The following is a 22,325-nucleotide window of genomic DNA, read 5'->3' as shown; positions in this document are numbered from 1 at the left end:
ATGTAACTGATAAATCTCCCCAATCTCCTAGGTTTACAGTAGCATGGAACGGCTTTCACTACATGAGGAGAAAAAAACACCACCCCCAACCAAGCGCAGCTTCAGTGAAGAGAAGGATGACAAAACAGACAGGCTGGATGGGCTTTGTGGTTTGAAGACACGAGATCGGGGTTGGATAATTGGATCGCCTGAGATGTAAGTTAATTGCCTACTGTCAAATTGAGAGGAGGAAATAAAATAGGTCATGTAATATATTGTCATCTCAGTCAGAAAATGACTGGTTAATGCTTGTAAATATTTGCAGAAATGTCTGTTTGTAATCACCTTTGTGATTGATTGGGTTGTGTCTCAATAACAGTTACAGTAGGAATTTATTAAAATTGATAATAGATGGTTTGGACAGATGGGTAGACAAATCAACTTAAGTATGCCTTAACTAGCTGACTTGCGGCAAATGCATCTGTCCATGATAGCGTTGTTCAATGTGACCACCGAACATTCCTTATGGAGACAAAATACTGTCTTCACATTGCACGCATCCTCTATGGTGTGTGGTATTACATTTGTGCCAATGGAGTAGACTCATAGCAGTTCTGGCATCTGAGTGAGCCATCTAAAGCAGCAAAAATGTGCATTTCTACAGTCTGTAATCCTATTCCTAACATATCCTACACTTATACTTTGACAATCAACATTTTGCCAGGGTAGACTGTTCTAGAATGAGAGGGCATGGGTTTAAGGTGAGAGAGGAGAGAGTTAAGAAGGAGCTGAGTGGAAATTTTTATTCCCTCAGAGCCAGTCCACATCTGGAACAAGCTGCCATAAGAAGCTATAGAAGTTGGCAGAATTGCAACATACAAAAGGAGTTTGGACAGATATATGGATAGACGGATATGGATTAAATGAAGGCAAATGGGGAAAGCTCAGAATGGCAACTTGGTTAGCATGAATGTGTTAGGCCAAAGGGCCTGTTTTCTGCTGCAGGACACGATAACTAAGTGATCCATAAAAAAATGTAAAGAGATGCAGAACCAGTTTGGCTGTCTAAGAAGCTCTTTTAGCTTTGAGAAAATATGTAGATGAGGTGGTCTCTCCCATGATGACGTTCCCTGAAGTATGTCATGGGAGTATTATCAAAGAAAAAACAAATATGGAGTGTGTATACACAAACCTATCTCTGGATGCGTTGTTGAATAAATGAAGGCAATTGTTTTAAGTTATTCTCAAATTGAGACATAAATAGTCAAGTTCATTGTCATCTGATTGCCCAAGTCCAACCTGACAAAACAGAGTTCTCCATTCCTCGGTATGTATAAATAAATAAATAAATAGGTAGGTAGGTGGATGTTGTTTCGTGAATGAGAGTCTCGGATGGTAAGTGTGAGCAGTTCCTTTGGTCGTTCAGCAGTCTCACTGCCCGTGGGAAGAAACTGTTCCTCAGCTTGGTGATGCTGGCTCTGGTAATCTGATACTCACTCACCATTAACAATTGGCAATGGTTGTGACACCCTTGCTAATATATATTGGGTAGAAAAGTATTTTTTATTATACAGACATTGACACCATAGTATATTCTTAAGTTGGCCAAGTACAAGTGCCTAACCTTTTATCTGAATCATCAGGAGCGGACACCTGTCATTGTTCAGAATCTTTTTGATTTTGGCAAATGCGGTATTTCAAAATTGCACAAAACAGGGGGCATGGGCTGTTAAATGAATTTAGATAAATAAAGATCATAAAAGATCATAATACCACTAGCATGTTTTTTTTAAATTTTAAAGTAAAACTTCAAAATAAAACTGGCACAGACATCTCACTCGGTGCAAATGCAGTAAACAAACATTACATTCTCAAACATCATGTCAGAATGAACTCATTAAAGACTTCTTCCAGTGAGGTTTGTTTAATTAAAAGAGGTTTCTCTTTAATTGAATAAACAGCCATAATCTCATCCTCTCTGATAAATGAATATCGTTCCATCCCCACCAATTAACTGATCGCACATTTTAACCCTATCATCAATGGGCATTCTTTCACCTGTGTACACAATGTCTTCATCCTCATCTCTACTCTCCTCATGCTTATTGTAATGTAACACCATTTCAGCAATTTCCCCATCACTCACAGAACGCACATCTGGTGCGTCATTGTCAATGTTCAGCACTTCTTCAATGTCAGCTGCAAAGCTTTTGGCGTAGGCCATGAGGTTAGTGATCATCCTCCTCTCATTACTGACACGAAAAACTTTAAAGTCTTGACTTGTAGGCTCATTTTCATCGAACATTATTGACGGCCAAAGTCTATGCTGAGCATGTTTTAATGTTGCTTCATTTACATTTCTCCATGCATTAACAAGTGCATAAATTGCATCCTTTAGTGTGAAAGTTTTCAAGAAATTGTTAATGCATACACTTCTGTTGACTGCATCGAGCACACAGTTCAGAAAGAAGTCCTTGTAGTTGCTCTTCATTGAGCATAAAATTCTTTAGTCGCAAGGCTGTATTAATGATGTAACTTTAGGAGGAAGATAAATTCAGAACACAATTTTTCACAAGAACTTCAGCGTCTAGGAGCAGTAAAATTTTGCCATTTTCTTCCAGGCCAGCCTCTGTACAATGAGCACATGCAGCTGGTACGAATTAGTTTTTGAACCAATCAGTAAAAGTTTCTTGTGTTACCCATGCTTTCCTATTGGCATAATAATGCACAGTTAACCTTGTTACACCTTTAAAGTAGCGAAAGATGTTGGCTTCTTCCAAACACTGCTAACCTTAACCTGTGTGTGCCTGCGGAATTTGCACACCCAAGAACAGTACCCTGTCCTTAGCACCCTCAAATCATATTTGGTGGACGATCCCGCACCATAACGACACACAATAACTCCATCTTCTGTGCGTTCAATAATGAAAGATGCTTCCTTTTCTGCATCTCACTTCTACCCATAAGAGACTCTGCAGCTCTCTTTGGCACGTTCAGAGGCTTCTAACTGGTAATGTTGACGGGGAGGGTGAGTGGCAATGACGCTTGACAGGGAGGAGCTCTTATAAAGTAATGATCTTGCTAATCAGCAACAGGGCCCGTCAGAGCTGCTCTTATAAAGTGATAATTGCCATGAAGGGCCACTTATTCGGTAATGATACTGCAAATTATTGACACAGAATGTGATGGGAGGCACGGGAGTTGATCGTGGGTCATGTCAGGTCATGTTTGGTGCCAAACTCCATCATTGATAAACAGAAGTCATCACCCCAAAAAAAGTGCGGGTTTTTGGAGGTTGCCGGTTTTTGGAATTCCGGATAAAAGGTTAGGTATGACTGATAATTTGAAAAGGACAAGTTGAATGCATGCTTTGTCTGATTTTGTTTTAATCATGTAATAAAACACAGATCAGCTCAGAAAATAATCAGAACAGTGTGTTTGACATTTATTTTTTCCAAAAAAAGATCTAAATTAAGGCTGCATTTTAAAGAAATCTCATGTGATTACATTGTCTTTAAGACTGCTGAAACCTTTGAAGACCATCCATTGAGTTGTTATTGATCCTAATCCGTAAATGGAATGTTTATGTTAGAAAATGAATGGTTTTATTTCGTTATTGATATTGCTCAGGTCGCCTAGTTGGTCTTGATGATCCTTCTCTATCATGTTAACAATTGAAATACATAATAATTTAAATAATTTTCTGACTGATTTATGGTTTCCACACATCCTCTCCAACTCACCCATCTTCCTTCAGTATCAGAAAGCGCATGTCATTGTCCGAATCATCCCACACTGAAAGTGATTCCAGTCCTCCACTAACAGTGAGACGCCGTTGCTCTACGCTAATAGAGATGCCACGCTTTTCCATAACTGGAGAGGAAGAGGGAAAGAAGCAGCAAGCAGTCAGAACACGGGAGGACACCTCCTTGACTATTCCAGAACAGTCAGTGGAGAAAGAGCTTACTCCACAAGTGGATGTTAGTCCTGCCTCACCAGCCTCAACCATCATCAATATTAGCAGCTCCACTTTGACTGGTAATGTATACGAGTAAATGTGCTGCAAAGAATGACAGATGACATCTCTTTATGGATGAATGAAGATAACAATATTTAATGTCCATCTTTAATTATTGAGGAAATGATCAGTCATCCATGTAATCTACACATGGAGACTTATGTAGCTTATTCCAGAAAAAAAGTTAAAATCAAAGGTTCTTTAGTAGCTGAGAAGTAATGGCACATGATTGAGGATGTATGAATAAAAGCAGGAAACAAAACACAAATTTTAGGAATAGAGGCTATGTCATTTTCAAATTATGGTGTGTAGATACCAAGAATTTAGAACATGAAAGCAATTAATTAAATTATGCAGCTGATCTGAATTTAATGTGTAAAGTGTTTTGGGATGGTTGCTGCGTAGTTAACAGTTGTGGAGATGTAGAGGAGGAAGTGGGATAATGAAAACAGGAGGCAGTAAAAAGTAAACCTGTTAAGTGAAAATGTTGGTAACCAGAGATTGATTGATAAGTAAAACAAAGAAAACGGAAAATGATGTTAACAAATGATGTTTTTTAAAAATATTTTATTTAAAGTTTTATCCATACATGTAATCATAACAAAATACAAAGGACGATAATCAAATATCAATATCAAATCCATTATACATGATGGTATAAACCCCCCCACACACCCAACTAACAATAAATCCCCAAGAGAAAGAAAATGAAGGGAGAAAACAGACTTGATTGCCAAGAAGGGGCAGCCCATCACTAATTATGTACATTTTTAATTCTTCCACGGAGGTTAACGAGGTTCTCGAAATTTAGGGAAAATATTGATACATTTATACTCGCAACTTGTAAATACGGGTGCCAAATTTTCAAAAATACATTGTGGTGACCCACTTACCAGCAAGTAATGATGGACATGCTGTGGAAAATGCGGGAAATGGACCTTTATCCAACACAGTTTTTTTATCTGGGGTGATGGCATTACTGATGATCTCACTTCCCATCCTTGTGACAGAAGCAGTGTGTAAAATCCAGCGTGCAAGCCTGGAGTGTTAGTCTTGCACTAGACTCCACAGGATGTACATAGACTTCCCCACGTATAGATCAACTTGACAACATGTACAGCGATTCCACAACATGTACTCTGACGTCTATAGTAGCTGAGTATAGAGTACTTTGCTACATTAGTGACCCCGATGGTCCAATCGATATTTGGACCCCAACATGGAAAGTTTTTCTTCAATGTATCCTGTGGCTCTGAAACTGCCAATATTTTGGACCTCACAACCACGTTTGACCAAGCAGAAGCCCAATTCTAGTTGGGGCAGATAACATCTGATTCCATGCAGTACTACTATGTAATCAGTGCCCTGGATCAAGAGATGACATGCCGAGTTTCTGATTTTTTGCAGCAACCTCTGGAGGAGGGCAAGTAGATGGCGTTCAAGAGTCGCTCATCCATACCTCTGGCCTCTCACAGTGTGAGCGAGAGGCCCGTTTACTTCACTTGGATTGTTTGGGAGACAGGACCCCTTCCACGCTCATGAATGAAATGCTGGCACTAGTGGAAGGACCTAGGCCCTGCCTCATGTTCAAGCAGGCTTTCTTGGTGCAGTTTCCAGAAGATATCCACATGCTGCTGACCGATGAGGATTTCAGTGACCCACAGAGAGTTGCAGCATGTGCTGACATTCTATGACAGGCTAGGCAAGAAAATGTGACATCCATAGGACAGGTCACCAGGTCCCGCTCACAATGCGCAACTCCAACATTAGACTGGCAGCAGGGTCGATCAAATCCGTTGTCAGAATCAAATCTGTTGTTAGAACGCCAGTCGGCAAGGGGACGAACCTAGCACCCATTGGTGATTCTACCATCAACAATGGGGTACAGAAGCTCACCACTGCTGACCTCCCTGTGTGTTTCAGGGAAAACGCTCTGGCTGACATTTCTTGGTTGATACAGGGACTGAGATCAGCATGTTTCCCCCTTCAGAGTGTGACACACGTAACAGAAAACCCAGGCCATCGTTGAAAGCCACAAACTGCAGTACTATCCAGACATTTGACATTTGTAGGATCCCACTTCAGTTCAGTGATACAAAGTTCACGTGAATGTTCACATCGGCCACGTTGACACAACCACTACTGGGAGCTGATTTTTCTCAGAGCACATAGCCTGCTGGTTGATCTAGAGAGACAAAGGTTCATTCATACCAATACTTTCCAGATCTTCACCCTAGGTGAGGGCAAACTGCCAGTCACCCATTTAGACTCTGTTACACTTTTGGATGAATTCGCCAGGTTGTTGGCAGAAATTCCCGTAATAATTACGCTGCAATTCACCTCACCGATGCCAAAACATGGTGTGCAGCACATTCCAAAACATACATGCTCTCTCCAGATAAACTTTGACTGGCCGAAGAGGAGATTGAAAGGATGGAATCCGATAGCTCCTAGGCCTTCCCGCTCCACATAGTACCCAAGGCCACAGGCGGATGGAGACCCTGCGGTGATTACCACGTTGAATGAGATTTCCGCACTGGATCGCTTGCCGGTACCGATTTTACAGGACTTTGTGTCCAACTTGCAAGGAGCCCGCTTCTTTTCCAAGGTGGACCTGGTCCAGTGATATCATGAGATCATAGTCCACCCAGATGACATTCCAAAAGTGGCTATTATTACACCCTTTGGCCTTTTTGAATTCAGAAGGATGCCTTTTGGGCTCAAGACTTTCCAACATTTAATGAACAGAGTGGCACACGATCTTGACTTTACCTTTGTAGACCTGGACATTAGCTGCAGTCATCTGGAATATCTGTCCCAACTGCACAAGCTTTACATTCGTTTAAGTGAGTTTGGATTGACTATCATCTCGGCCAAGTGTCAATTTGGATTAGCAACCATCGACTTTCTGGGCCACAGAATCAACAAACACGGAGCAAAGCCACTGCTGGCAAAGGTCGATGACATGGGCATTCGCTAAGCCCAGCACAGTTAAAGGCCTTCAGGAGTTTGTTGGAATGGTGAACTTTTATTGCCAGTTTCTGCCATCAGTGACTTGCATCATGCGCACCCCTCTTTGCCCTGGTGTCAGGCAAGGCAAGGGATGACACTTGGGGTGAAGAATCGTTGGCAGCATTTGAGAAAGCCAAGAAAACACTGGCTAATGCTGCATTGCTGGTCCACCCAAGAATGGGCCTGACATTGGATGCCTCCGGTACGACAGTAGGAGGGGTGCTTGAACAGTACATCGATGGGTGTTGGAAACCATTGACTTTCTTTAGCAATCACCTAAGACAACCAGAACTCAAGTACAGTGCTTTTGATTGAGAATTGTTGGCACTGTATGTAGCCATCAAGCATTTCAGGTACTTTCTAGAAGGCAGGCATTTCACAGCTTTTATGGACCATAAGCCGCTTGCATTTGCCTCCCCTAAGGTATCAGATCCATGGTCAGCTCAATAAAAGAGACATTTATCGTATATTTCTGAGTTCATGATGGCCATCGAACACATCTCAGGAAAGACCAATGTAGTGGCGGATGCGCTGTCTTGGCTGGTCACACAATCCATGCAGACCTTAGCCCAAGGGGTGGACTATGTTGCGCTCTTGAAAGCGCAACAGGCAGACAGAGAAATTCCGCGTTATGGAATAGGAGACTCAAATCTACAGCTGGAAGAAATTCCAATAGGCCCAGGGGAGCTCCAACTCCTGTGTGACATATCTACAGGTCGTCCTCGCCCAATTGTTACGGTGGCCTGGAGGCAGCAGGTATCTGATTGGCACATCTGAGGGAAGCCAACAAATTTGTTTGGCATGGCCTTCAAAAACTGGTCAGCAATTGGGTGAAGACATGCACTCGTTGCCAGACATCCAAAGTTCAGCAACACACAAAAGGCCCACTACAATCTTTTGAGCCGACGTATCGAAGGTTTGACCATGTACATGTGGACATTGTATGTCCCCTGCCGGTGTCAAGTGGTTCCCGTTTTCTTCTCATGATAGTAGATTGGGCCGCATGCTGGCCAGAGGCAGTTACACTGCCGACACCTGCGCCAGGGCCCTCATTTCTACCTGGTTAGCACATTTCGGTCTGCCAGCACACATCATATCTCACAGGGGTGCCAAATTTACGGCATGCCCTGTGGTCAGCAAAGTTGCATCACACAACTGTGTACCACCCACAATCCAACGGACTAGTAGAAAGGTTCTACATTTGAAATCGCACCTTATGGCACGTCTGCAGGGACCTAACTGGGTTGATGATTTGCCATGGGTACTAAGGATGATATCGGCAGAGCTGGTCTATGGTGTGCTCCTGATGGTTTCAGGAGAATTTATATCAGACTCATGAAGGCAGGAGGAGATGCCCGCAGCGGTCCAAAGCAAGCTCCACGAGAAGCTTAGTTCTTTAGCGTCCATACTGACATCTCAACATAGTCAGGCCAGATCCTATATACTCCAGAACTTGAACTTGCAGGACAGCAAGTATGTTTTGTGCAGAAAGGAGCACACCAAGTACCATTCCAGTGTCCGTATGAGGGTCCTTTCGAGGTATGAAGATGCAATGATTTGATGTACATTTTGGACATCAGAGGTAAATAGGAAGCTTTTGCAATTTACCGCCTCAAACCTGCCCATCTGAATATGGATCGACCAGTTGTCATTCAACACCTTGGCAAAGAGGAAGGCTGCCCAAACAAAAAAAATATACAGGCTTTGGGGGTCTGCAGTGGGATTGCCAGTTCTTGGGGGGGCGGCCCACTTACCAGCAAGTGAACCAGCTCCCAAAATAGTGGGTGTGCTGTGGAAAATACGGGAAATTGACCTACACAGTTTTTTTAAAATCTGAGGTGATGACATCACGGATGATGTTACTTCCTGTCAATGTGACAGAAGCAGTGATGTATATAAGCCCAGGAAGTGGCAGTCTTGCACTAGACTCCACAGCGTGTACATCGACTTCCCCGCATATACATTGACAACGTGTATAGTGATTCCACAACATGTACACTGATATCTATAGTTGCTCGGTATAGGATACTTTACTACAACTTCATATTTATTTCTTAACTTATAAATAATCTTCTCAAGGGGAACGCAACTATGCATTTCTGTATTCTATTGCTCCATACCAGATGAGGTTTGATTTCCAAGTTATTGCTATACATTTTTTTGCTACTGCTAACGCAATCATTACAAATTCTTTTTGATATATAGTTAATTTCAATTTCAGTCTTACCCTACAAGATTAACTTGTAAAAAAAACATTGAATTTTATGGAAATTTAATTCCTGTAACCTGTTCTAAAAAAGTTCCCAAATTTTCCAAAAATTTGCCCTCTGACAAAATCACAAAAGTCTGGTCTTTTTAATAGCATTTAATTAAATCTCCTTCCATAAACTTATTCTTCTTTATCTTGCATCGTGACTGTCTTTAACAAAGGGGGGATGATCGATAAAATTTTTGCTTTATAATTAACTTGGTTAATTCTACCTTGGAGAGAGCTGATATTAAAAAATAAATCTATCCTCAAATAAGAATCATGTCTATTTGAATAAAAATAATAATCTGTCTCTGTCTCGGATGGATTCTTCTCCATGTGTCTATTAAATTAAAGACTTTCATTAATACCAACACTGGTTTTGGTGCCTTTGCCCTTGTTATTACTCTAGTTGATCTATCTAAAAGTGGGTTTAAACAAAAGTTAAAATCCCCACCTATTAATATATAATCATGTGCTTCTGCAAAATTAAGAAATGTTTGTTATATAATTTTTTCATCATCCACATTTGGCATGTATATATTCATACATGTCCATCACTAAAAAAAAAATTGACAATGTATAACATATCTCCCTGCAGGGACAATGACTACATTCTGTATCTTAACTGGAACGGTCTTCTTTATCAAAATTGTCACTCTCCTTGTTTTTGAATTAAATGAAGAAGCTGTGGCATACCCCACCCAATCTCTTTTTAATTTCTGATGCTCTTTTCCAATTAGATGTGTCTCTTCCAAGAAAGCTATATCTACTCTCATTTTCTTAATATGTGGCAATATCCTTTTACGCTTCACCGGGCTGTTTACCTGTTAACATTAAAACCTAAGAAATTCAAAGTGTTATTTATTGGTATAAAATTTAATCCCTGTCTACCAATACTTCCACTTCACCTCTCTCCTCGAACATTTGTTGTCTGATGTGTTAAGATGTCGTCCTGTGCAATCCAGGTAAGAAAAAGAAGAAAAAAAATCACACAGTCAATTTACAATTATAACAATTATAAAATTTGTTGTCTGATGTGTTAAGATGTCGTCCTGTGCAATCCAGGTAAGAAAAAGAAGAAAAAAAATCACACAGTCAATTTACAATTATAACAATTATAAAATTTAAAAAAGTAAAAGTAACAAAACTACCCTATTAATGTTGCTTGAATAATATGCAACATTACCCCCCCCCTCCATTTTATGGGTTGCAGCATCTGCCACAAATACACACGCAGTCAGTCCATACCACCTCCAATGCCCCCCCCCCCCTCCTTGGATGTTCACCATTATTACAAATCCATCTTTCATTTAATAAAAAAGAAAAAACACTCTTTGTTAATCAAAGCATTTTCATATTCCCACCTGCTGATTAACTGGCAGTGTGTCCACAAATTCTTCTGCACAAACATGATCTGTGAGGAACTTGTTCTCCCCACCTTGCAGGAAAATCTTCAAAGTGGCAGGTTGACGCAGGATAAAATTGTAACCTTTTTGCCACAAGGTTAATATGCTTCACCATATTAAATTATTTTCTTCTCTTCGTCAATTCCACACATATCAGGATAGAAGATCTTATTTCCATGTAGCTCCAGTGCACCTTGTCTCGCTCTAGCTCCTTCTGCTAATATTTACTCTCTATCTTGATAACAAAGACATTTTATCAGTTTAGATCATGGTTTCTGGTCTGGTGGTGGGCGAAGACTCAAAGTTCTATGTGCCTTTTCAATTTCAATAACATTTTCAAATGTATCTGCTCCCAATACCTCAGGAATCCAACGTTGGAAAAATCTTATCAGATCATCATCTTCCTCACCTCCTTTAAGACCAACTAATTTATTGTTGTTTCTTCTACTAAAGTTTTTTAATGTCTATTTTCCCCCAAAGTTGCTTCTTTTCAAATAGCACGTGTCTCTTGCATCTTCCATTTTCCCATTCTGTCCTGTACCTCCTCTATATCAGTCTCCACAGTTTTAACTGTCATCCACATTATCCAATTTATTTTGCATTTTATTTGTAATAGCAAAATATGTTTTCATTTGTTTATTTGAATTTTTCATTTCTACTCTAATTTCTCTCAACTCTCTCAGTAGTCCTCTTCTTGTAATTTAAGTTTCCTATCTTCCTTCTATTGATCTTCTTCCTCTTCTTCACCCTCATCGCTGGCCTGGGATTCAAGTAGATAGATTTCTTTTTATTGGAGCTAGCATTGACACTGCTTCCCCCATGACATCTTGAAATTCTTCTGATCTGCACATGCACATCTACCCATGCATGCACATTTCGTCGTCTTCATTTTTGAAGCCATCACCCCGCAGGAGTGGCAGAGATGGCACTGCAGAGCATCTTTTGGTCCCAGTGAAGGACCAGAGAGGAGCTCTCACTCCAGCTCCTGGATCCATCGGAGCAGTCGGCCTTCTTTCTAGTTCTTGTTGCGTTCCTGACAGGCCAGTGATGTTCTTTCCTTTCTTAGATGGCATTCTCAGATCATTATAAAATAGTTCTTAAGCTGTGTTCCACTCTTTTGGTTTAGACTACTTATTTGGCACTTTTTTAACTAATTCCCGGGAGAGTCAGATTTCCACTTGACTCTACCACATCACATGATGTCCCCCCAACAAATGATTTTAAAGGGTTAGGCGACAGGGTTAATGTAGAGGTTAGGGAAATGCTGTTATGGCGGCAGTGATCCAGGTTTGAATCCAGTGCTTTCTGTAAGGAGTTTGTACATTCTCCCTGTGTCTGCATGAGTTTCCTATGGGTGTTCCAGTTTTCACTCACCTTTCCAAACATATGGGTGTTGTAGGTGTTACGGGTTATTTTAGTATAGTTATGGATAAATATGTCTTTAAAAGAGATAGATTGTGGAGGGTTTAGTGCAGATCACTTCACAAACAGAGTAACACTTCACAAAAGACATCTCATTTAAAATGCAGGAGCTTTGCTGAAGCTAGACGTTGAGGTTCCGTTTGATTTTGCAGAGACAATGGAATGGCTTTGGAAAGAACTTCAAAAGGAGGTGCAAATTGGAACAAAATCCGGGCTCAAGTACTGATGAGTTCTTTCAAAGATTGGGTTTGGAGCCTTGGGAGAGGTTTTTGGTTTTTACAAGCAGAGAGAGGAAAAAACAAGCAGGATTCTTCTAAGAGAGAGAGAGAGAGAGAAGAGAGTTCTACAGTAACAGTTGAGGCTACAAAATAGTAAGCTGGCAGGCTTGTTGAAAAACCCCATTTTGAAGACTGGTTGTAAGTTCCAAGTTCACCCTGTTCAAAACCCTTGTAGTCCTTACAAGGGGAAATGGCTGGCTAGCATGTTTCTCCTGAAACAAGGGAAACAAAAGAAACTCTGCGGTGATCTGGAAGAAGAGGTTATCATTTGGAAAGCCCATGATGGGGCAACTTTCTTCGGCAAGGCACTGAAGTGACTGTTTAGAGGAAATCAGTTTGTGTGTCCAATGAACAACAAATATCTCTCTAAAAGCTACAAGAACCTTATTGAGCAGTAACCATTTAACTTTAAACACCAGAGCCTGGTGAAGATTCATAAATGTTAAATTCTGTGCACAGTATAAGAATTGCCTGATACTGGTGAACTTGGAGAAGTGAATGATTGGACTGTGAAGCAGCACCTTTCTGAACATATACACATTACATACACATCTGTTTAGAATTAGAAGGGGGTTAAGTTAGGGTCATAGTAATAAGTTAAAGTTTGATCCTGTTTTTATGTTTAAAGAAAATTAAAAGCAACTTTTGTTTAAGTAATTGTTGTCTTAGTGAATTTCTATTGCTACTGGGTTTTGGGGTCTGAGCTCGTAACATAGGTTAATTGGGCAGCATGGGATCATGGGCTGAAAGGGTCTGTTACCGTGCTGTTTGTCTAAATTTAGGAAATTTACATTTAAGAAATGCAGTGGCATGGTTAGCACAATGTTACTGGTGCACCAAAGACTCTGGTTTGAATCTGGCACTATCTGTGAGAGGTTTTTATGTTCTCCCATGTCCACATGGGTTTCCACCAGGTGCTCTGGTTTCCTTCTAAATTCCAAAGATGTACAGGGCTAGTATGTTGATTGATCACCTTGATGTAATAGAGCAGTATGGATTTGTGGGCCAGGAAGACCCATTACCATGCTGTATCTCAAAATTAAAATTAAAAATGAAGAAAGCTCAGAAATTTTTTTTTAAGCAAGAATAATTGGAGTTACAAAATTTATGCAAGTTTCACCTGAACTCATCAGAAAAAAAATTGGACTTCTCCACTGCTGTGTACTGTCTTAATTGCAGATCAACACATTGTCACCAAAAATGAATTTTTACCAAGTGTTTCCCTTGTTTTTTAAATATTGAAAGATCCATTAAATTATATTTGCTATTTTTTAAAAACTCTTTTAATCCTGACTTGATTTTTGTAAATGATTTAGCATTGAAACAAGTAATTTAGATTTTCTGTTTCACACTATGTTTCTCAGGAAGGTTTCTGAGTTCCGATTGATTCAGGAGATAATTAATTACTCTAATTTTATCAATTTTCCATAGCGAACACTATACCAACACAGCTTTTCAATTACAAAGAGTTCTTGTCAAAAATTTTAGTATCTGTGGGTAAGTCAAGTAAATGAACAGAAAATGCTGGAAATACTCAGCAGGTCAAATAGCTTTCGTGGAGAGCAAAACTTCAGTTAATTAACATCAGAACCTACATTTCTACAGTTCGTAGTGAATGGCAGATGTAATTTATTTGCCACAAACTGCACAATCTTTGCCACTGCTAAGTAATTTTAATTTGTATTCCAGCCAGCAGCACTGCTGACCTATCTGACCAAAGGTCTCGTAGTAACAGTGCAGAGGGATCAGACTCTTCTACTCCAAAAGCCATCAGTGACCTAGCAGTCCGCAGGGCTCGACACAGGCTATTGTCTGGAGAATCGACTGAGAAGCGGACCTCCAGGCCTGTCAACAAAGTGATCAAATCAGCTTCTGCAACAGCCTTGTCCCTATTGATCCCTTCAGGTGAGGATTAAGGTTGATGTCCCCAAGAAAACCATGGAATTAAATGGTTTATTGGCTTTAGAAGTAGCAGTATTAAATATTCTTTCATTAGCAAATATGACAGAATTAAGAAGTGGACACTGAACATAAACAACATATTGGCATTGCAAATTTGGAAACTGAAGAAGTGAGAAGGGGGGCTTGGTTAGTGTAGCAGTCAGCATTATTGACCCAAGTTCAAATCCAGCGGTATCCGTAAGGAGTTTGTACATTCTCCCTGTGCATGTGGGGGTTTCCTCCGAGCATTCCGGTTTCCTCCAACCTTTCAAAATGTTGAGAGGTTTAGATTAATTGGGGTATTTGGGCACCACAGACTTGTTGGCCAGAAAAACCTTTTTCTGTGCTGTACGTCTAAATTTAAACATCAAATCTTAAGCTTTAATTAGGTTTTAAACTTAACATTTCCTGTATTCTATTGCGCTGGATAATAGATTGTATATATAATAAAATATTTCTTGATGGATATTACTATTCAAATGATAAACTTTCACTACAGATTCACAAGTGCTCCAACATAAATGTAAATGTGTGAAATATGTACCATCACAGTTCTCCCCAAGTTGCTTGTTAAACTTGTAGTTTGTGTTTATTTTTTTCTCTTGTATAAAATGGTAGTCTGTTATAATCTCAGAAGTTCTTACTTGTTTCAGCTGAACAAGAAGTACATATTATTTCTTCTGTGAACGTGGTTTGAACCACGTAGGTTTGAATGCTAAGTCTAGATATCTTCAAACAAAAGCTCAAATGAAAAATTATCCCACAAAATCCTTTTTAAAGTTTACTGTTCTTAAAATATTACTCTTGTATTGAATGGCATGGAGCTTGGGACAAAACCAACCATTAGACCAGTGCATCTCAACTTTTTTCTTTCCATTCACATACCACTTTAACTATTCCTTATGCCATAGGTGCTCTGTGATGAGTAAGGGATTGCTTAAGGTGGTATGTGAGTGGAAAGAAAAAGTTTGAAAATCACTGTTTTCATCATACCTAATTGACTCGTTATGTGCACAGTTTCATAACTCCCAAGGAAATGGACCAATGACTATTTTTCTCAAGCAAAATATTTCAGCAACAATTGGGTCGGAGAGCAGTGATTCTCACCCTTCCCTTCCCACTGACATACCACCTTAAACCATCCCTTACTCATCACAGAGCACTGATAGCATAGGGGTTGGTATGTGAGAGGAAAGAAAAAGGTTGAGAACCACTGCATTAGACAATTCAGACTAAGTTGTTAACCAATGGTCCCACTTCTGTTGCAAACATTTTTAAACCCTCTATGGCCAACATATAAACAAATTCTTAGACAAGTCAATTCTGGGTTAAGATGGACAGAAAATCAATGTTTTCACTTGTTTGTCTACCGTAAGGAAGACAAAGTACCAACTTTGTCCAGCACCCCTCACAGAAATGAGGCTCCAGCAAGACCAAACTCATGACTCCTGGTTTACAAGACCAGTGCTTTAACCACTGAGCTATCGGAGCCTACATAGGCTCTGAAAGAAAACTTAATTTTTGACAGTTAAACCTTTGAAATAAGCCTTATTAAATAACCTCATCCTTTGTTTACATAGACCATCATGCTGGTTCTCCTTTAGCCAGTCCCATGTCACCATGTTCTTTGTCGTCCAATCCATCTTCACGAGATTCTTCACCAAGCCGGGATTTTTCTCCTGCAGTAAGCAATCTGAAGCCTCCAATCATTATCCACAGAGCTGGAAAAAAATATGGGTTTACCCTTCGAGCTATCCGAGTATACATGGGAGAAAGTGATATCTTTACAGTTCACCACATGGTCTGGGTAAGTAGATTTACCCAGTTTCTGAGGAAGAAACCATGCTTTTGTTTCTAAAACATTGAAGACTTGAGTCTGACCAGTTTTGACTTGTGCATTGAATCTTCCTTTCTCTTGATGTCTTTCCTTGCAGCATGTTGAGGGTGATGGACCTGCCCATGATGCTGGCTTGCGTGCAGGGGACCTGATAACGCATGTCAATGGAGAACCTGTCCATGGTCTGGTGCACACAGAAGTGGTGGAACTCATATTAAAGGTATTATTCATTTTCAGAAATCACATGTAATATAAGATCCATTGGGGCACACCAGGGTAGATGTAGAGATATATCTGGAAATCTCTACCCTAGAGGGTTGTAGATGCTAGTTCATTCAGAGTATATTAAACAAGGAAACCTTTTTTAAAAAAAAGTTCAGGGAACTGAGAGCAAGTGGTCTATTTCTGTTCCTGTTGTGTTCATAAAGTGGTAGCTCTCCAATAACTGGGTTGTCTTGCCTTGCGATCTTGTGTGAATAAAATTGATCTCTATTCTTCAGTTTATTTTAAACTCTATTCTGGTACATCAAAATATGGCCAGCTGGACTAATTTGAATTTCTTAATGATTTGAATTTCTTAATTATTTGAAATACCAAAAATAAAAAATTTGTAAAATATATTTATAAATTGTTTTTGGAGTATGCTTCATTGACACAATATCTTTAAAATGTTATTATGTCATAGCAATTATTATCTCTTAACCTATGTTAATACTTCACTATAGCATAAATGTGTATTCAAAAATAGTTGAATGTAATTGATAGAAGAATAAAAATTACTTTCTAATGAATATGTATTCAGAGTGGAACCAAGGTTTCAATATCAACGACTCCTTTTGAGAATACTTCAATCAAGATTGGACCAGCTCGGCGATCTACCCACAAGTCAAAGATGGCAAGGAGGAATAAGAAGAGCAGAACAAAAGATAGCCAAGAGAGGTATTTTATGCCAAAAATGACTGAATATCATCTTTGCCAATTTCATTCTGCAGGGATCACCCTGTCATTATTTGAAATAAGTATTGGGGTTTTTTAAATTTTTGCTCCAATTGCATAAGAATTACTGATGGACATTAATTCTGGAGGCAGTAATAGGTGGGGCAGGAATATAATTAAAGTGGAATAATTGGAAGGAAGTTGAGAATAAAACCCAGAGTGAAGATTTGGAGTTCATCACGAAGCAGGGTGGTGGAGGGACAAAAATTGAAATCCCATTTGAACAGCCAGAGAATATCACCACATCTGCTGAGTTTGAACTGGAATTGGTTGGGGAAGCTTACTTTTTTAATGTCCATCCAGGCATGATGGATTGAATGATGATCTTCTGTGCAGTGAAATTGCATATCAGGTTACTGCTGGTGTTTTTTTGTTGGACAGATATTTTCATTGATGCTAGCACCTAACTTGTGTATGATTCTTCAATTTTGATTGACATTGATTAGTGGCTGTTTGTTTCATATTACACTGGTGAACTCTTTACTGTGATGGCTTTTGTCTGGAAGTTAACCAATATGATAATTGCAAGATTGTATAAGTTTTTATGTTAATTTCCAGTCACATTGGGACTTCCCACTATACAGTTAAAGTAGATTCTTCTGTGACAGCACTGCATCCAACTTGTCTTGTCTTTGGACATTTCTTATAAGGTTGCTGCAAGATCCTGTTAAATATTACAAAGACAACTTAGACTACTGTTGTTCCTCTCTGTGAAGCAAGTCTGTGTTCTCGCACCAACCCTCTTTTCAATCTTCTTCAGCATGATGCTGAACCAAGCCATGAAAGACCCCAACAATGAAGACGCTGTTTACATCCGGTACCGCACGGATGGCAGTCTCTTCAATCTGAGGCGCCTGCAAGCTCACACCAAGACACAAGAGAAACTTGTCCGTGAACTACGCTTTGCAGACGATGCCGCTTTAGTTGCCCATTCAGAGCCAGCTCTTCAGCGCTTGACGTCCTGCTTTGCGGAAACTGCCAAAATGTTTGGCCTTGAAGTCAGCCTGAAGAAAACTGAGGTCCTCCATCAGCCAGCTCCCCACCATGACTACCAGCCCCCCCACATCTCCATCGGGCACACAAAACTCAAAACGGTCAACCAGTTTACCTATCTCGGCTGCACCATTTCATCAGATGCAAGGATCGACAATGAGATAGACAACAGACTCGCCAAGGCAAATAGCGCCTTTGGAAGACTACACAAAAGAGTCTGGAAAAACAACCAACTGAAAAACCTCACAAAGATAAGCGTATACAGAGCCGTTGTCATACCCACACTCCTGTTCGGCTCCGAATCATGGGTCCTCTACCGGCATCACCTACAGCTCCTAGAACGCTTCCACCAGCGTTGTCTCCGCTCCATCCTCAACATCCATTGGAGCGCTTTCATCCCTAACGTCGAAGTACTCGAGATGGCAGAGGTCGACAGCATCGAGTCCACGCTGCTGAAGATCCAGCTGCGCTGGATGGATCACGTCTCCAGAATGGAGGACCATCGCCTTCCCAAGATCATGTTATATGGCGAGCTCTCCACTGGCCACCGTGACAGAGGTGCACCAAAGAAAAGGTACAAGGACTGCCTAAAGAAATCTCTTGGTGCCTGCCACATTGACCACCGCCAGTGGGCTGATAACGCCTCAAACCGTGCATCTTGGCGCCTCACAGTTTGGCGGGCAGCAACCTCCTTTGAAGAAGACCGCAGAGCCCACCTCACTGACAAAAGGCAAAGGAGGAAAAACCCAACACCCAACCCCAACCAACCAATTTTCCCCTGCAGCCGCTGCAACCGTGTCTGCCTATCCCGCATCGGACTTGTCAGCCACAAACGAGCCTGCAGCTGACGTGGACTTTTACCCCCTCCATAAATCTTCGTCCGCGAAGCCAAGCCAAAGAAGAAAGAAAGAAGAATGTACAATTCAGAGAGGTATTTTCAGAAGTTTGCAAGCAGATCTGTCAAGCTGTATTTTATTGGTGAATGGTCCGACATAGCTAATTTCTTGATTCATCTTATTTTCTGGAGTTTGTTTTTCGAGACATCTCGTGACATTTAAAAATCGACCTCTTGGGGAAGTTATTTTATCGTGCTCAGTATGTTATTTCTTTTACAATTTACAGTAAGAAAAGGAGTTCCCTCTTCCGAAAGATAACAAAACAATCATCATTGCTTCATACAAGTCGGAGTTTGTCTTCCCTGAATCGATCGCTATCATCTGGAGAAAGTGTGCCAGGATCACCAACACACAATATTTCCCCTCGCTCACCGACTCAGAATTTTAGGTCCACGCCAGATTCTACACATTCAGGTGGATCTCATTTCTATATCTGAAGCCTTATATTTTTGAAAAGCTCAGTACAGCCCTTTCCTTAAAAAGATTTTGCAGTACCCTTACTTAAAATAACAGTTCTGAATGTCTTTGGAATATATTAATGCAGAAATTACTGTATGCTTTCTTGCACATGACACTTTATTTTGGAATGTAACATCTTGCGTAAAACAAAACACAATGCCTAATTCTGTGAGTATTGTCGATAAAATGATATATAACCAAGTGCAAATGCCGCAGTATAAAAAGGGCATTGCTATTTTTGCATCTATGGGATTTTGAAACAAATTTCCAGAAAAATTCAGAAACTGAGATCCCACTGTTTACAACAGTTAAATATATAGAGCCTAAAAATAGAAGTGAAGGCACTGCAGATTATATTTGAAATTATTTCCTTTAGGTCCTTAAAAAGACACCAATGTAATAATTATGTCAGACTGCTGTGATAAACTTTGTTGGCCAGCTAAAATCTCTAAGGCTCCTGGATTGTTTTTAACTACATTACTCTCATTAGGACTTATTTCTTTTTGTTTTGTTGTGCAACAGGATGTCTTTTGAATGCTAATAACAGGATATAGGCTTTCAATATTAGTAAATAGATAAATATTCAACATAAACCAGAACAGTGTCGCATAGGAACAGGCCTTTCAGCCGACAAAGAATGTGCTGACCATGATGCCAATTTTCTAGATTGTCTAAGGTGATTGAAACTGGAAAAAATTTGGACTATTTTCCATGGCAGTGAGGTCAAAGAATCTGTTCTGAATTCCAACAAACTTGAATTTTCCAATTCCTCTAATATACATCAAAATAAATTATGAGGAATATGTCTGTATTCATTGAAAATGGTATGGTTTGCTTTTAAGTAACACTGGCGAAATGTAGCGTTCGCGCTACCATGAAGTGTGGAAAGAATGACATGTACCCAAGAAGTCGAAGACTGATTTATTCCACTGGCAGCTCTGCTTATATTCTCTCCCTGTTGCTGACAACCGGAGTGACGTCACAGCAGCACCGGACTCAGATTGGTCGACATTCTTGCCATTGCTCATTGTTTCCCACCATGGGGGTTGTCACCTGGGAAGAAGGTCGTTGGCCCCAGCGGGGTCTGTGCAGTTGCTGGCCATTGAGTCACATCCTGGTTAGTGGACCGTTACATGATCTGCTCACCCCCCTCCCAGCAGAACCTGCAATCAGAACGCTGTTTGCTGCTTTCAGTGGCCTACTTCTGCGATGTAGGGGCTGAGTGGTAACCGGTTGACTAACGTTCAGGTGGCCGGAGGTGCCTGCTAAAGAAGGCCAGATGCTGCCATTGCCCTTCATGAATTGCTCCAGTACACTACGCTGTGCTGTAGGCATCAACTGTGAGAGCGGTTGACACCTCTGGCCTGGGGTGAACCAGAAGGGTGGCATTGGCCAGTGGATCCTTGGCCTTCTGGAACACCTCCGAGGCCTCATTGTCTCAGGTAATGTCTTTACCTTTCTCCACCATGAGTGCAAAAAGGGGGCACATAATGCGGGTTACTGCCGATATGAATCGGTGATAAAAATTAATCATATCGGTGAATTTTTTCAACCCCTTCACTGTGTGGAGCTTGGCAAATTGCCAAACAGCCTCTACCTTTTTGGGCAGGGGTTTCACTCCATGCCTGTAGACTTGATGCCCCAGAAAGTTGATCGTTTCCAGCCTGAACTGGCAATTAGCAAGGTTTATAGTTAGTCTGAATTCCTGCAGCTGGGTGCACAGTCGCCTTAGATGAGAATATTTTCCAAATAGATTGAATGTGAATGTGAGATCCTGGCTCACCACATCCATCAGCCTCTGGAAGGTCTGGGCTGCATTTTTACGTCCAAAGGGCATTCTCAGGAAGTCCAAAAGGGGTAATGATGGCGGTTTTAGGGATGTCATTGGGATGGACCGGGATCTGGTGATAGCCCCTGATGAGGTCAACTTTTGAAAATACCCTTGCCCCTTGTAAGTTAGCGGTAAAGTCTTCGATTTGGGATATCTTTTCGGTGTGTGGCGATCGTCACCACGTGGCCTCCACCCTCCTCCTGCTTTAGGTACCACGTGCAGGGGGGATGCACTGAGGCTGTTGGAACACTGCACTATCCCCAGCTCTTCCATATTTTTAAACTCCTCCTTGCTGAGGGTGAGCTTCTCAATGGGTGGGGGGGGGGGGGAGGGTGGAGACGGCGCTCCCTGGCATTGAGCGGGGGAGAATGTGGTGCCTTACCCCATGCTTCAGTTCAGTTCAGTGGATAAAAACTGTATTATGGCAATCGAAGGGATCTCCACTAGGATCTGCGTAAATGACAATGTCGGACAAAGTAGTGGAGTTAAGGTGGGGGGCAGGTAACTTGGCTTCCCTCAGGGGCATTGTTTGAAAAGTCCTGGTGTGCACCAAATGCCACCCTTTAAGGCCCACCAGCAGTGGGCTCACAGGAAGTCTGGTCCCAAGAATGGTTGGCCCACTGCCATAATCATGAATGTTCACGTGTACCGGTTGTTGCCAAAGTGGAGGGGATAGTGTGGGTGCCAAAAGTTCGTATGGTGGTGCTGTTCGGTGCCCTCAATGCCGGGTCCTGCTTGCTGTTCCAGGTGTTGTAGGCCAAGGGAGGAATGATACTTATTTCAGCACCGGTGTCAACAAGGAAGCGCCTTCTGGACAGAGGAGGCTGTCACATTGACCAATCACCTCAGCCATTAATGACGGTTGGTCATGGCGTTTCCCTGAAACACAAAGGGTGGGTGGCATTGACAGATCCCTGCACCCCATTGTTGGTGATAGTAACAGTGCTGTTGGGTAGGGGGGTCCACTTGCCTCTCCGCTAGCTGTGGCCTTTTTGCCGGCTGTGTG

General features: G+C 41.1%; 1 protein-coding gene across 5 annotated transcripts in view; it reads left to right on the top strand.

Moving 5' to 3' along the window:
- Positions 1-22,325, top strand: part of mast2 (microtubule associated serine/threonine kinase 2) — a 416,446-nt gene that overhangs the window by 387,839 nt on the left and 6,282 nt on the right. For all 5 annotated transcript variants that reach the window (XM_069938760.1, XM_069938759.1, XM_069938762.1 and 2 more), the window contains 7 exons: positions 32-195; positions 3,737-4,017; positions 14,056-14,271; positions 15,888-16,114; positions 16,242-16,364; positions 16,947-17,083; positions 19,256-19,443. In XM_069938760.1, the coding sequence (XP_069794861.1) occupies positions 32-195; positions 3,737-4,017; positions 14,056-14,271; positions 15,888-16,114; positions 16,242-16,364; positions 16,947-17,083; positions 19,256-19,443 (1,336 nt within the window). The remainder of the gene's footprint in view (positions 1-31; positions 196-3,736; positions 4,018-14,055; positions 14,272-15,887; positions 16,115-16,241; positions 16,365-16,946; positions 17,084-19,255; positions 19,444-22,325) is intronic.

Source organism: Narcine bancroftii, chromosome 5 (assembly GCF_036971445.1).
Source record: "Narcine bancroftii isolate sNarBan1 chromosome 5, sNarBan1.hap1, whole genome shotgun sequence".
Classification (NCBI taxonomy): domain Eukaryota; kingdom Metazoa; phylum Chordata; class Chondrichthyes; order Torpediniformes; family Narcinidae; genus Narcine; species Narcine bancroftii.
The sequence above is the reverse complement of the archived record's forward strand: the minus strand, read 5'-3'. Positions and strand labels throughout refer to the sequence as shown.